Source organism: Styela clava, chromosome 4 (genome assembly GCF_964204865.1).
Source record: "Styela clava chromosome 4, kaStyClav1.hap1.2, whole genome shotgun sequence".
In the NCBI taxonomy this organism is placed as follows: Eukaryota; Metazoa; Chordata; class Ascidiacea; order Stolidobranchia; family Styelidae; genus Styela; species Styela clava.
The window spans coordinates 3,450,468-3,466,904 of NC_135253.1; the positions used below are offsets into that span (position 1 = coordinate 3,450,468).

The 16,437-nt window shown below is 36.4% G+C and overlaps 1 protein-coding gene across 2 annotated transcripts; it reads left to right on the forward strand.

Annotated features, from left to right (window-relative positions):
- The first annotated feature begins 799 nt into the window (after positions 1 to 799).
- LOC120326252 (4-galactosyl-N-acetylglucosaminide 3-alpha-L-fucosyltransferase FUT5-like) lies at positions 800 to 12,079 on the forward strand. Of its 2 annotated transcripts, none has more exons than XM_039392509.2 (6): positions 800 to 1,097; positions 4,529 to 4,627; positions 8,375 to 8,448; positions 8,844 to 8,963; positions 10,574 to 11,113; positions 11,368 to 12,079. In XM_039392509.2, the coding sequence occupies exons 1-6, from the start codon at positions 858 to 860 to the stop codon at positions 11,597 to 11,599; spliced, it is 1,305 nt and encodes a 434-aa protein (XP_039248443.2). In that variant the 5' UTR covers positions 800 to 857; the 3' UTR covers positions 11,600 to 12,079. The 2 variants fall into 2 exon arrangements, with proteins under 2 accessions (XP_039248443.2, XP_039248445.2); XM_039392511.2 differs by having other exon boundaries at positions 11,328 to 11,536.
- The last annotated feature ends 4,358 nt before the right edge of the window (positions 12,080 to 16,437 follow it).

The following is a 16,437-nucleotide window of genomic DNA, read 5'->3' on the forward strand; positions in this document are numbered from 1 at the left end:
CACGTGATAATGAGAAATACAACAACAGTGATGAAGAAACAGCGAAAAATTTGATAATAATTAGTCTATTATGTAAACAAAAACAAATGAAGGTAACAACCAGCAAGAAAATGTTTTGCACATCTAAACTTTCAAATAGTCTGAGAGACATTCTTAGCTACTGAAAAGTTACTGCCAGTTGTAATCATCGAGTTAGAGATTTTTTTAGAGCTTGTTTGAACGAATTGTATCATGAATCATATTCCATAGTTTCACACCCATGAATTAGAGAGACAGCTTTGTGAACGACTGGAAGAAAAGCGGATTTATGAAAGTTTGTAATATTTAAGTGGGGATGGAATTCGATAGCTTATTCATACCAGGCGCTCCTCGGCTGCTAAGGATAACGAAGTTTATTGATACTGTTACTCAGATTAATGTTTATCGTGATATACGTCACTGATTGAGGACACAAATATCGCGTGGTGGCAGAACCGATGCTATAGCGCATTATCAGCTTCGTTGCACTGTGTAAGCGTCCGCTATGCCCGCCAGTGTGCATTGTATAACCTAATAAAGGGATAAGTGATTTAGATTCTTTGAATAATAGTACTAAGCGGTAGTTATAATAAAGACAGATGTATGTATTGTATAGCTTAATGGAGAGATAAATAATTTATAACCGTAAATAATACTACGAGATGATTAATTATGTAAAGACAGCTCACAGTCCCTATGTTTGCTGCCTGTCACATTTGCATTTTTATATATGTATACTATGTGAGATCGATACACATGACTTTCTTCCACTCACAGGATAAAACTTTAGCTTAATTGAACGTCTCGATGAAAAAAATGTTCCGCGAATTATAGCGGGCATGGGTTTGGATTTCACCGTGAGTTTACGTCGATTTAGGTTCGCTGTATTGTTGCTGATCGTATATGTTTTAGTGTATATAGGAAACGGCCCCGATGATGTAACTTTTTCAAAACCTTCCCACTGGTACGAAGGACGTACCGCTTTCACACTAAAACATCATAACGACTGGATAATTCATTTACTCGATAAGATACGGGATGAACTGGAAATGAGGATATTGAACGCTACAGATATGAAGGTAAGGATGTCAATGGAGCGCAATATTTCGTGTGGTGAAAATATTAACATTCTGTTACCCACTATCAAAGTATAATAATAACAAGGATAATCTATACCAGGGGTGGCCAACACGCCGATCGCGATCAACCGGTCGATCGCCACGTCTCGAACAGTCGATCGCATCTGATGTTGAGTGAATTTTATTGGAATACCGCCAAAAATTGCCTCGAACCAGTTGTGTGTTCACAACACGAAGATAAACCGTACTTTACATGTGCAAAATACAACATACACATATAGTATTTAGGTTTTGCCAACCCCGATAAAGCATATTATTACGTATCAAACGCAAGTTTTTCCGCTGCCAATGTTCAAAAATGAAGTGCCGAATATCGCGTGTCTAGACCAGCGTCTTTTGGCCACGGAACACTTACGCTTTTTATCTTTTCTCGAGGAACACCAAAAATTGAAAGGATAATTTGAGAAAGAAAAACGGTTTAAAGCAGCGGTTCCCAAAGAGTGCGCTCAGCGCCATTAACCATTAAACAATACGAGCACGTGCTTAGGGCACCAAGCAAAGAGGGGCACCAGAAATTTTTATAGCAAAATGTTCAATGGTGTTTATTTAAATATTACGAGTTCATCAGACGAATCAGACTTCAGAATGTTTGCTTTTCTCTTCGAGTATCATATTAATTTTCTGTATTAAAAATAAACACTGAAGCTTTTTTATTCGACACCAAATGGACCTCTGAGTCGTTTTCCTAAACTGTTGTTGTTGTTCATCCTAATATTTTCCTTGTTGCATTTTTGCTTTCAAAATTTTTTTTCAATTATTAGCCGTAAAACTATGCTATTTCTTTTATTTATTTCAAAAGTTTCTTTGGGCTCCATGGGATTTGTTTTCACTCAAAAGTTTCGTGTGGCGACATCACCAAAATTAAAAGTATCGCATTATGTCGCGGACGATCGATCTAGTGGTCAGCGAAGTCGGGAGTTTTTTGATAAGGTAGGCCAAGGTGGTCCAAACCCTGATGTTTGTTAAAATCACGTAATATCAATGCTATATCTATAAACTTCAAGACGATACCAATATGAGAATGGCGTCCTGTGAGCTATGATCGGTACAAGGAGAATGAATCGTCTTGTGCAGATAGGACCAAGCAGTTTAGATGAGTCACGCTTCTCATCTCAACTCGCACCTTAAGCTCGCGACAGGTCTTATTTGAAGAGACGTTTAATGCCTTTATTTCAGTAAAAACACTCCTCCGTTTTCAAACGTGAGCCATGTGGCAGTAGTGACAAAACGCAAAATTGACTTAGCGCACAATCCATTATTTTCAACTAGGTCCCGAAATCCCAACTTAGACGGACTTGGTTGATACTTGACGTAAATAAAATGAGTGTCAAAAGAAATGTGGCAGAGGAAAACTGATAGGAAAGGGACTTCCTTGCCCACCACAACGATAAACCACAGTGTCTGGTTTGACAAAACCAAACTCGATATACGGTGGTAATTAATTTTAAAATAACTAAACCCTTCATATATCTTCTTTATAAGAACACCACCCATGCGACCTAATAATAGGCTTAAATTTAAAGTAAGTAAACTCGCGGTATTTCGATCACTTTTGGGTTTTCTCCGACTTTGAAGGTTTCTTGAGGAATTGTTAACACTCACGACTAAAAATTAGAGAGGCCATATATCTGAATTGTATGATTTGAATAAATCCTAAATAAATGATAAAACATTCAATCCAGGTCCAATTAAATAATCAAATTAACAACTTAAATGGAACAATAAAATGCAAATTTTGAGTCGATTCCAATGAAAAATGCGCTCACAAAGCCGAGTTTATTGGCAGTGGTGAAATTTTTCGTTTGTGTGTGTGCAGTTATCTGCGTATTCAGTATCCATTCGTTTTTGTGTATGACCTTATTACCGATCAGTCGATCGCAAGCTATTTTGAAGATTTTAGTCGATCGTGGTGAAAAGCAGGTTGCTAACCCCTGATCTATATACTATAGGAGTGTGAACGTGCGAACCCTGTCAGAATCGAAAGTAAAGTCATGGGGGATTTCTTATATATACGTAATAATAATATAATAGCTAAATATCATTTAAAGGCAACAACATCGTCGTTAAACGCAAAGAGTTTTTTTGATGAACACACATATCAAACCTGGCTTGACGTTGTCTGGGGGGAAAAACTTGTTTATATATTCATTCTGTGCACCAAAAATATTTTTCGATGTTCGAAGACGATTTTATATTTTTATGTGAGTTTATGTAGTTAACATTGTATCAATATTAGATATTGTCATCCTATATGGTACGATATTTAGAAAAAAATATACTTTTTAAGAAGCAGAAAGCTCTTCCGCTATACGTGTATGACAGAACATCTTAAGTCATCATATTGCATTTCTTTATTAATTTTGTTTGGTATTTTAAATAGTGAATATATCAAAATTCGCCATACAAACACAAGAGAAATACGAAATACACCTTTAAAATCAATATTACGGAAATACATAATGAGCAAGCTACTTGTTGGGAAATATACTTATGTCTTGTGGGTAATTAGAGACTAATGGAATTCAAAAATTGAGAAACACGTTTTGTTTTGTATCGAATTCCCAGACAACAGGTTCCTTCATTTCAGAAACCATGCCGAAGTTTTAGTTCTATAATTGTATGTCATATTTACGAATGCATGTCACCACATAAACTACATTAACATGGTACGCTTTACAAAAATTGATACATAACTTTCGAATCAAAAATACCAAATATAACGCCGTTCGTAAGCTCGGTGTACTTTACACGTTTGCTGGAGTCTAGAGCCCAAAACAAAAAACACGTTGCTGAGTATCAGGACATGACGAAAACGGATTGAGTGCGGAAACCCTGAATCTCACCACTGGTGATGGGAAATATTCGAAATGTTTATTCTTCAGCTGTTGATATAGTTTTCCACGTGTTTCACAACCATATTAACACACATTTGCATCGTTCGATTGCATAATTTCAATTGTTTTCAAATATTCTTTTTTCGGATTACATATTACGAATTTTGTTTATCAGCTGGTCACTGCCACTCTTCGAAATTAGCTGGATAGTCGCATATCGATTCCATGTATTTTTTGGCAGTGCCTTGCTTTTTAAATATTCTCTGTCAAATGTTATGGGATTTTTTTAACATTTAAGGTAATATAAAGTTAGTTTTGGTTTGAAAAATAAAAATGCCAGAAGAGTTGTTTTGATTTAGTGACCGTATGGTCCTTCCAACCTCCTATCAATTCCGTTGTTAGTCGATTATCCTCTTTTTACTTATTGAATGAATGTTGTTATTTGTGTTTTTGTTTGATTTGTTGGCTAATAACAGGATGATGAATAAACTTTTATCTATTTATCTATCTGATTATTTCATTACATGTATATTTCAGATAATACTGGTGTGGATTCCAATGTTTGATATGAATTTACCACACGAAATCAACGCAAAAAAATGTGGTAATTGTAAAATAACATACGACAGAGGAAAGGTGAGCTTATCCAATCTAAAAATTGATAATCTTTTTGAGCAGGGCTGGGTTCAAGACTCTAACATTTGTGTCGTGACGCCACGAACCATTCGAGACTCCAGTAAAGTCGAGTCGCAGTAAATCTCAAACCTCGAGACGAGTCACTGCACCTCCGAGTCCAAGTTAAGTCGAGTCGTTGTCAAGTCAATTTCGATTCGTCGTATATTGCATAATTAGAGTTGAATATGGGTGATTATGAGTCATATAGACACCCTAGAACTTCAGTCTTGTCTTAATTCTAAAGATATTCTTAATAAAACAGACTACGATTTTGTTATATAGTTGTGGCTCGACTGTTAGCACAATGTAGTAAATGTAGTTAAACACCGAAATAAAGATCTTTACGGCTTAAATAACAAGTCCTGTTGACGAAAACAACCGGAGATTTGAACAAAATGCAATCGCAAACGTCATTAGCGACTTTATTTTTCAGCGGTCAAGAGCTGGGGAAACGCCCACATGCATAATAACTATTAAAAAATGAACTTTATTTCTTTATGCTAAAAGAGTAAATAAATGCATTTGCACTTCTCCATTTTCTAAACTGTATTTTTGAACCTGGTGGTCGTCCAAAGGTATTGGTAGTGAATTTTGGAGACGTTAGGCAAGCCAAGAGGTCTGTAATTGTTGTGTATTTTTAACACACAGTAAATAATTTTTGCATTGTTCAATAGGAATGAAGTGAACAATTGATTGAAATTTGATTGTCTTTTGTAAACGTTTAAGCAGAAAATACATGAAAGCGCAAAAAGCATACGTTTATTACGTGTTTAGTCTTACCTATAACTTGTTTTGACTTCACCAGGTATTGCAAACTGAGTGGAAAATAGAGAATGTATGAAGACCACTATTTAATTAAGTATGGCTTTATACAAAGGACAGTGAATGGCAAAGTTGTTCTCCGATGCGTTTTATGCCCAAACAATCTGAGCAATGACGCTATGAGGCCAACACTTTTACATCTTAATATAAAGCAACCTGCCCATCACAAAAGCATTTTTTCAAAGCAAAAAAAGGGTGGGGGCGAAGTGTATACAATTTTCCCAATGGGGACGCGGCTCAAAAAGTGCTTTATGCGGTTTGCCAATTCGGATGTCATGGGGATAATCAACTTTAGGAGAGAAGCTGGTTGGACTTTTTGTCGTCGTAGCGTTCGTTACCTATTCGCTGATCCACCAGCATCAAACCTATTCACCCGAAATAAATAACTGACTATCACCATACACTACAGCAGGGGTCACCAAACCACGGCCCGCGAGCCAGATCCGGCCCGTGGCCTCCTGCCACCTGGCCCGCAATAACACAAAAAATATCGATTTTTTTTTGGAATCGATGGATATCGATGGATGTTCCCCGAGCATCGACTTCCTTGTTTATTTCGTAACATTGGCCAATCAGCAAAAAGTGACGCAACAATAGGCTTTTTCGCATCCGCCCAGACACTTTTGTCACTCAGACAGATTTTTAGTCATGGTTGTAAAGAATACATCGTTTTCGTGATTTTGAATGCTATTCGTTAGTTTTTGGTTATGTTTCGGAAATTTAAGTATGAATTAAGTCCATCATCATATTGCCTTCTTAGGAGTTATTGGACACGTTTAGTGGACATAACGATCGTTTTGTTGTTATGTTGTTCTTGTTCTTGTTGTTCTTTGACACTTTCCGCTTTTCTCTTTTATCACTGGATCAATTGCTTTGAAAGTTTTAGAGGTGAAAGATGAAATTTTTCTCCAAAAGGCTATTACTTTTATTTATTTCAAGTATTGGTGCTCCCGAAGTATGCGAACCAAGATGGCGGACATCGGAACGTAACATGGGTAACAGGTTAGGGTTAGGCCATAATTTTTTTCCAATTTTCCTTATTTTAGTCCTATTATCAGTTCGAAGACTAGCCAAGAGCCTCCCGTAGTATTTATACCTAAAATTATGGCCTAACCCTAACCTAGTACACATATTACATTCCGATGTCCGCCATCTTGGTTCGCATATTTCGGGAGCCCCCAAATATTTTTGTTAGCTCTGTGAGATTTGTTTTTGTTTGCTATGACGTCACCGAACGTTCTGCGGGCATCGGACGCCATTTTGTGTCCTACTGTACTGCTTCGATTGGTGTGAATATATTTGTAGACTGTGATCTGACGGTACGGTAAACCATACTGTACTGCGAACAGACGAGTCCATATATTTGGGCGTAGCTCTCTTGTAGTTTAATTGCAATAATTTCCAAAAATTAGTCTATGAATACCTGTGATGAAATAGGCTAAAATTTTCTACTGGTACGCAACGTTTTCTGCGAAGGATGCACTCGTACACTCGAGGCACGTGCTTTCGGCGAAACTGTTGCTAAGTACGTTTCTTGTGCCAAAATAAACGTCGAACGTGCATTTTGCGCTAATATATAGTACTGTAATCTCTCACGTACTACTCCTTCACAAGTCACCTTTTTTGTACTGCTCACATGCGGATATATTCATTACAGCAATGTTTTGCTAACAGTTAACCTCAGGATAGTTGTCTAGAAATCTTGTATATATATTTGTTTTTCTATGAGGTTCTCAATCTATATTCTGCGATATAGAATTTAATCTTCAAGTCTCAGGAACGTAGAATTTATATTGTTGAATAAATTGAATGAATTTCCCAACTTCTGTGAATTTATTGTATTGTATTGACAAAAATATTTGTCCGGCCTGGCCCGCGGTCAAAAAAGTTTGGTGACCCATGCACTACAGGAGGAGGGTATTATATAGGTCGTAATGTTGGCTTTTCTTTCGACTCGGATAAATATGAAAGTCTCATTCTTATGACCTAGCAACAATTACATTGTCATCAACACTGCATAATTCCCGTTTTTCATCAACGTGCATGTCTTCCATTTTTCAATACAACAATCGAAATGGTAATCGTATTTTTAAATTTCTGATATTCGCTCCAAATTATTTTTGAGTTTAAAGTTCATAACCTATGCTAGTTGGTCGAGTCGGACTTTGAGTCACTCCACTCGAGTGAAGTCAATGACTCTAGTTTCCTTAATATCGTTTGCATGAAACGCAGTAATTTTTTTAACTTCGCTTCTATCTTCTATCTATTTTGTCCGTGAATATACCGGTACCTAATATCAGGGTTTTATTCAGTATTAGGAAAGACAGACTAAAATGCACATGCACAAATACCTGTTACGCACCATCTACTCATTTCAGCATTTTTTGTGATTGCTGTATCAGGGGCGGGCAAGGTTTTTTGGACCAGGGGCCAAAATTTTGCTTACCTAGATGGTAATTTGACGTAAAAAGTTGCATTTTATGAACAATATTTATAATGTTACAAAAGCAAAAGTGAAAAACAATGAACCTCGTGCCAAAACCAAATTTAACGTCGATCTCAACAAATTCCTTGAGCTATTTTTAGCTAAAACATCACAATTTGGTATTAGTTTGACTGTGGTAGCATCAGGCGGGTCGGATTGAATTACCCAACGGACCGGATTTGGCCCTCGGTCCGTAGTTTGCCCATGTCACCTGTAGATGAATATGAACATAATTTCTAACCAATATCATTCATTCTTATTTGTTACATTCTCATCTTAATATGCAACCATTATTCACTTTGTATATATCAATTGATTCGAAACAATTAGGATTGTTTTCATTCCTAAATGAAAAATGTAGCATTTTCAGTCTCTAAATTTATATTTTCCCTCATATGCAGATAGACGATGAAAGAACTGGAGCGGTTGTTTTCCACTTCGATGGAATCATAGACGATGATTTGCCACCGACAAGGTAAATAATGTAAAACAATAATAACCCTACTGTGTGGAATCGTAAAAAAATCATGGTATTGGGTTCTATTTTGGCCATATTCATGACTGATGGATATAATCAAGTTGCAAAATGACGTATCAAGTCCATAGGCACATTTTCACAGTGCGCAATTATGACGTCACGTGATTACGCATTATACATAAATTTATAGCCGGTCACAACTAAAAAATTGAACCATGGGAGATAATTTAGCCTTGAGGAAATAACAATATCTTTTACGAACTCGAAAGTTTTTTATACTCGAAAGTTGAAACTGATACAAATGACTTATGGCACCTTTTATTAGCTCGACGATATGTTATATATACATTCTCTCTTAACACACAGTGTTATTTATACCAACTTCATTTTAGAAACCTTAGTCAACTTTACATATACTGGGTCCTGGAATCGACTGCAACCCTTCGCATCAACAGAAGAAATTCGTTAGAGTTCGAGGACAATTTCAATTTTAATGCAACTATGACATACAGGTTAGAGTTATTTGACACGAAATTAACTTATAGATCGTCTTTCTTAACAACTAATCGACTTTATAGTTTCACTATACAAGGTTTTTTATATGTCCTGTGCACACTTTCATATGACGTTCAATATGTTTTTTTCAACATTAAACATATTAATGATTTGACCTTCCAACCCCAACAACAAATGTCACCTCAACAAAAACAATTTTACAGCAACGATCCATATGTATACATCGTGTCCAGTAAAGTCAACAAATATATACATGGAAGTTTGTTTAACAGTATTAGGTTCAAAACACCACTTGTTACAGGTTGTATATCTTTATTTCCCTTGACAAGAATGGTTGACAAGAATGTTAGTACGCGACGGTCACAAGCAAGATGCCCGAATAGTTGTGCAGGTCCATTCGACTTGTGCATATTTCTCGCAGAGAAGGTAGTTCAAGCGTCGAGTTAAATTAGATTTATTCATTGTTTAGCTGAGACACCGTGTTAACCGAAATATGTTGATAATGATAAAATGCAGAAGTTACCAAACTTTTTTTCTCGTCCACTAATTTTCGTAAAATGAAAAACCGCATTCATTTCCGACTCAACAATATCAAACATCAACATAATATTGATCAAGCTTTTCAGTTAAATGCTGAAGAGTCAAGATGCTTAATGCTGGTATCTCGCATATTGACGTTGCTTTCTGAACTTAACTTTTCCATAGATTGCTTTTTGTAATATGCTGTAATATTTGCGCTGTGATCGATGACAGTGGTGAATTAATCAAGCACATCGCACGCGATTGAATATGCGAATTCAGCCATATACGCCATGTTTTATATTAACTGTTCTTGGCTAAATTTTTCGGCTAAAGAACTATGTTTCAGCTTGGTTGGAGTAAAAACTTGGCCTTGACAAAAATTTGATGCTTATAAGTATTTTTAACAGTTTCTCGTGGTGTTGCAACTCATCTGACATTTTTTTGTCAATATTGCTCGCCTATGCGAAGACAATGCATGCGTCTATTTTATCCCTTGGACATTATCTTCATTGAAGTTTCAAAATTCAAGATTTGATATCAGTAATTCAACGTTGCCCTATAAGTGCATATTTCCACAAAATTGCCATATTCCTAGGATTGAATGTTGGACAAAGAATGTGTCAAATCCTTTAAAAGAAGTATTGCTTTTTGGTTAAAAAGCAACAAATCGGCACAAATTTCCTTGTCCTCATTCAAATCCTTGGGCCTTGTGTGAGCCGTATTTCATGTTCAGCAAAAGTTTGTGAACCACTTATACAGAGAATAAAATCGTGATTTGACAGTTTATGTAGCTTGTTCACTACTGTTGTCACTCGTAAGTCGTAACTGAGCTTTGATTTAAAATGTCTTCCTGGAATAAGGAATAATGACTCTGCTATAGGGATTTGTATTGTCCAACCCATTACTATTTAGTAACCCGCAATAAACAGTAAATATATTTACAATGTACAGATAAAATTATTGTGTACATAATTAATAAAATATTACTTGGTATTATGTAGATTCTTTTGCAAACTTTAGAATGGAAAATTCAATTTTTCTAAGCTTGAAAACTTCGAACACCCTATTTTTACTTTTTTCACAGAAGGGACTCCGATTTCTATCAAAGTTATGAACACCACAAATATGGTGTGACAAGAATTATGGAAGAAAATACGCTCACACTAGAGGAACTGCTTGCAATGAAAACTAAACTTTCAGTCGCAATCGTTTCAAACTGTGGCTCTACTGCTGGAGCGCGTACTCGAATGAGATTGTTGAAGACTATAATACGATTAGGATTTAAACTGGATGGATTCGGTGCATGCTTTTGGGGAGGTGGCAAGTTTGCAAATGGTAAAAGCCGACACGAACCTAAATTCTATGCGGAAGTCAGAAAATATAAATTTTACTTTTCTTTTGAAAATTCCTATCACTGTAAAGACTACATTACTGAGAAGTTTTTCAACAACGCTCTCAGATCCTTTACTGTTCCTGTTGTCTGGGGTGCGACGAGGGAGGATTATGAAGCAGTCGCACCACCTGGATCATTTATATTTGTTGAAGACTTTGATTCTATGAAGGCTTTAGCGGATTATCTTAATTATTTGGACAAAAACGATACGGCATATCTAGAATACCTCAAGTAAGTAAACCATATTTGCCACTGTTAACACATTCGATTCGTGCATTTTTACCGGCAAACTAAAACTCCAAAAAACTCGACTTTTTTCATTTTAATTCTTGCATTTCATTAATTGCATTTCAGTTTGTCTCGCCCTCATTTACATTGGTTCGCCTAGATTTTTTCATTCATATTGTTAATCTAGTGTTAATTTTTTGTGGGAAATAAATGACAGGTATTTTCTGCAACTATATATAACAATTGTACGTATGCAGGTGGGTGACAATAAAGCCAAGAGACATGCCTAACTACGGAAGAGCAAGGGATTGGTGTTCAATATGCAGAGCGTTACATGGAATCAACATTGACGACATTTACAGTCCAAAATACAACAAGACTAATCCAATTAGACCATTATTTACAGACGGCGTCGCAACGAGGACTGTCGAGCATTTGAAAGACTGGTATTATGGAGAAGATAATCGCGAGTGTTTTTCAAAGTATTGACAATCAAAGAATCAGCGGAATTCCGCCCTATATTTTTAGGATAAGCGTACATTCTCTGATTAGACACTGCCCTTTTGTATTCTATGCAACAGGCATACCTATCGATACTTGTTTATTTTTGCCTCGATTTGAATGCCTTTCACCTCGGACAAAATATTGAGCAAAAACCTTACCTATCTTTTATTGACATACACAAGTATTTGCAATACCTAATTAAACGCGACTGCAGCTTTGTTAAGATAAAATTGGGCGTATATAATAATTAACTTTGGTTCCCCACGGTAGCCATTACGATTACAGTCTAATTTTCCAAATTTTTTGTTTTACCTATTTTTCAGTTTTTTAATAAAAATAAGAATTTGATAATATTATTTTATATAGCTTGTATGTGTGCTAATGTTCTAAATGCAATTTGTGTTTTTGTACCGATAGCATCATACACATTTCTGTGATAATCTCCACTTTCAATGATTTGCCGTATGTCTGGGTTTTTGAAGGCACGAGAATTTTCTTTTGCTGAGTCTGGTGCGGGGTGGGTATGGCTAGGTTCTAACAATTAAATTGCAAAGGAGGTGAAGACGACATTGATGAATGTGAACATAGTGGATAGACAGATGCTCCTTGTTTACATAAAGATGCTTCTGTTTGGTACAGGTGCAAAAGCTTTGCATTCTTTCGTTTTGAGCTTCAGGCCAATGACTAACATGATTCTTGGCTTGGCTATCGGCAACTGAGTGATATTTCACGATATAGGCAAATATGTGACTTGACTGACCAAATGTTAAGTTTATTTTGTTGGAGTGTATCACTGATTAAACGTTCTCCTTCGTAACTTCCATAGAAATCAGAATCTCTCCTGTAACAAGATTTCAATTTCTAAATTGAAATCTTTAAAATGTTTGTCATAAAACGTTCTTTTAGGTGCTTGAAATAGTATTATCAAACAGAAAAATCTTCACCTCAAAATATACGATCATGGATTCAACTTCTACTTAGACTGGCTACCAGCTTACATTAGTAATAAGGAAATATTTTGAACGTTGATGACTGATTACACGCTAGCCATTGTACAACACTTTAGATATATATTCGTATACATCGACAATTGTTATATTAAAAGACGAAACAACGTGTTAAATAAATGTTTGCTTCCAGGTTTACCTGTATGTGAAAGTTGCATAAAATTAAAAAGATTCTTCCAAACTGCAAGAAATGTTCTTTTACATTCCGTAATGTAGGAGTTTACTCAAGGTCCCAGTAAATATATAAATGTTTAAAATTCCTAAACAACAAAAACAGTCTTTCACTTAATAAAAAGATGGAAGATCATAAAAGTCCAATCTTCTTATGCACTCCCTGTTGGGATATCCACCATCCATCAATGAGCCAAACTGTGACCCAGTCATAGAAAACCCATGTTCGTGACTGTGTGAGTGATTTTTGCACCTACCGGTATATGTTTTATAATGCAGCAGTACCAATATAACTCAAATTCAAAAAATGATCTACGAGACCAATCTTCCTGTGCCGCACACATATCTTCAATATATATATACAGACAGAATGAAGAATGTACTTATAAATAAAAATGCTATAAAGCCAACCTTTTAGGTGGCATGTTTTTAGATGATATTGCATCAAAGTGAAATGGTAATGCTTCTGTATTTTCGTCTACAATATGTAGATTGATATGATTGCAAATACAATAATAAACTATGACCAAATACGGTTGATGCTGCTATAGACTTCTTGAAAAAAACTCAGGCGGTTAGTTGATGTAAATCCACGACGGACAAGGTAATGCCGAAGGTAACTCGGACTAGGACTGAAGGAAAGGCCGAAAGTGTAGGGGAACATCAAAACTGCGTTTTGCGGCAAAAAGACAAAGCAAAAATAGCATAAATCTTTTCAGCTTTTTTTGAGTTTCACATTGTAATAAATTTCCAATTTGTCACCCATAAATTATTGAATATGCACCCAATCAAGTTTTGACTGTAATCTCTAATCTTCGCAGAAACACCGGTAATTTTCCACCTGCATAAAACAATGATATCATATTCACAAGAAAATAAAATCATCGATATTTCTCAATTTCATCAATTTAACAATATATTTGATCCTAATTACTGTGCCGATGGTATAAAACGGAAAAAACACCGTGTGTCACATCAAATTCTTCCTAACAAAATTAAAATGAACTAGTCCCTGATTGGTAAAAAAAAAGACTTTCTTACCGAAAGAGTGAGAAATAAGGATAGAGAATTCATCCAGTAAAAACGGAGAAATTCGAAACGCCTCAAATACAATGACTTACAACCAAAATAGATAGGAGAGAGAGGGAGGGAGAACTAACGCACAAGAATTCTATCTGAAGCAGTGTTTCACAATTCGAGTCCGCGGGGCGTTTGAACGAGTCCTCAAGGAGCAATACCGTTTCAGAAAGCTATAGTAGTATATTTCATGTAGGTCACTAACCCTTTTAGTGTCGCAAAATTCATTGCGGGGCGAAAACGTTTTTACCAGACGCAATGAAGTACCAGCCATTCACGTTAGTATTTACATAATACATAAAAGGCAAGTTTATTCACATAATTAACAGTCAATAATTACCGATTACTGAGTAGGGCTAGTTGAAATATTCGAACAGCAAACTATTAGAATACCTGATGACATGTCAATCGCGCCTCGCTGAATAAAACGAATGAATTGCACAAAGAACTTGCGGATTTCTGACAAAATCACGGGTCTAGGCGCACCTTTCCCTTACGTTCAAATTGCAAGTGCAGTTTTAAGTATTTTGTGGCGTCTGAAGCTGTCGCAAAAACTTGGCGGGATTTCCAAACCACGGCCGCCATGGTCAAACCACGGCGGCTGATTTTTTAGCTGCCATAAACCAATGGCGTGAGAAGGGCACCACGGCAGCAAATTGAAAACCAATGGCGGGAAAAATGTTGCTGCCATGAACCAAGCATGTTGGCTGTAATGACAGGGCTGCCCCTGAGGGTGACAAACATTGGGTAAGTTGGAACATTTTTCTTGTGGATATAGTTTTGATAGATTCGGGGTGAGGTTTCAGGTTTAAGTAGATATAATTCTGCAGGATAAACTAAAATCTGGTACATGACTTTGTGAATATACCGATAACAGCGCCATAAAACCATGGCAAGAGACGCCGCGGTTCGTTCGTGGCAGGTGCTGCCATGAAGTGGTAAAAACTGCGCCTCTAAAATTGGGTGTTATATTTTTTTTATCTATTTGTTTCGTGTAACTCCATTGCTCCGATTTTTAAATGATCGTATTGTGCACCAATGTCGCATGGGTTTCACATCTTTTTAGTTGGTCATTTGGTAAAATTTGAATCACCAATACAAATAACAAAAAAGTAACATTTAAAAAATTTCCGAGCGGACATATCAGTTTGAATATAAAATACCATCAGGTCAATTCTATCAAATTTCAACAGATACGCAGTAACAACATTCCAGAGGTTTTGTTTTGAAGCAAAAATAACATAAACTCGATAGAAAAATACAAACAGAACAAGATAGCGAATCCAGGATCAGTCATATGGATATTGTTAATTTGACGAACGCGATAAGGGCAATCAAAGCCGACACGTAACATAATAATCAGAATGAATATATTTGGAAATTTAGGCCGCAAATTCCTTTCTATAATTATCATCAGCGAATCGTCGCCAGTTATCGCATAATACATTTCGAGTTTGTCAGAGCGAGCGGTGCTCAATGATGGACTTTGAGGGCCAAAGAGCAATACAGCCCAATATTACCATTCACACAAATGAACTATAGCTCATTTCAGCATGTATACATGCTTTTTCAAACATATGATAATGTTATTCATTCTTCCAAGCACATCGGTCACGTCACCTCCACCAATCCAACAGCAATCACAAGTTACTTCGCCATCATTGGAAGCATCAAGAGTGGATACTGAGAATGTATTATCAAGCCAAACGAGCCTATACAGTATTTGCATCTCTGTGGATCCGTTACATAAGTGCTTTATACATAGCCATCGCATCATTTCCGTGGTCACGTACATATCTGTAAAACACAGATTTATTTATATGGTCCTGGACCAGTTTAGTAATTATTCCTGTCCACTCTTATAATGATCGCATCGGCGATCATTGGATATTTTACATAACAGAAAAACCATTATTCGTTAAAGAGTTCGACTCTTTTCCCGAGTGGCGTAATTGAAGCTAATGTTTCAGAATCCGTTACGCATGGAAGTTTTCGAATTCTGAATTTGACCTTCTAGCCCTCCATCCCCCATCCCTTTGCAAATCTTGGCTGTGCGACTGAACGCATGTATTGTAACGTAAGTCTCATCGAACCTACATTTATGACTATTTCTGTCGGAACAATATGCAAAATTATAGTTATTTCATATAATGAGTGTTTTGCAAGCCTCCGGGTAAGGAAATTACAAAGCACTCCATCATCTGAGAATTAACCAATTTTTCTCAATGTAAACATCAATCAAGATATCTCATTGGCTTAATCATTGAACAGAAGTTTCACAATCCTATTACTATCAAATATCTCACTTATCGTGCACCAAAACGTTACATTATCACAAAGTATGGTTGCCCTTTCACCCATTAATTCCTTTGCGTTCGACGACAAGAAAAGCGTCGGAAGAGAAAATCAGTCGAGCCAAAAATGTTACATGACAATCTAATGCATTGTCTCTGGTCGAGCGTTTACTATCTGTGGTATAACAATGGTAAGACAATGGTCATTTTGATATATTGTTAAAGTATCGATCGCGTAAGCGCCCGTTTGCCCACCAGTGTGCATGGAGCGACC

Coding starts and splice junctions, on each gene's coding strand:
- LOC120326252 (XM_039392509.2), top strand. CDS start 858: ATGGGTTTGGATTTCACCGTGAGTTTACGTCGATTTAGGTTCGCTGTA. Junction 8,449..8,843: donor GATGATTTGCCACCGACAAG/GTAAATAATGTA, acceptor ACTTCATTTTAG/AAACCTTAGTCAACTTTACA. Junction 11,114..11,367: donor GCATATCTAGAATACCTCAA/GTAAGTAAACCA, acceptor GTACGTATGCAG/GTGGGTGACAATAAAGCCAA.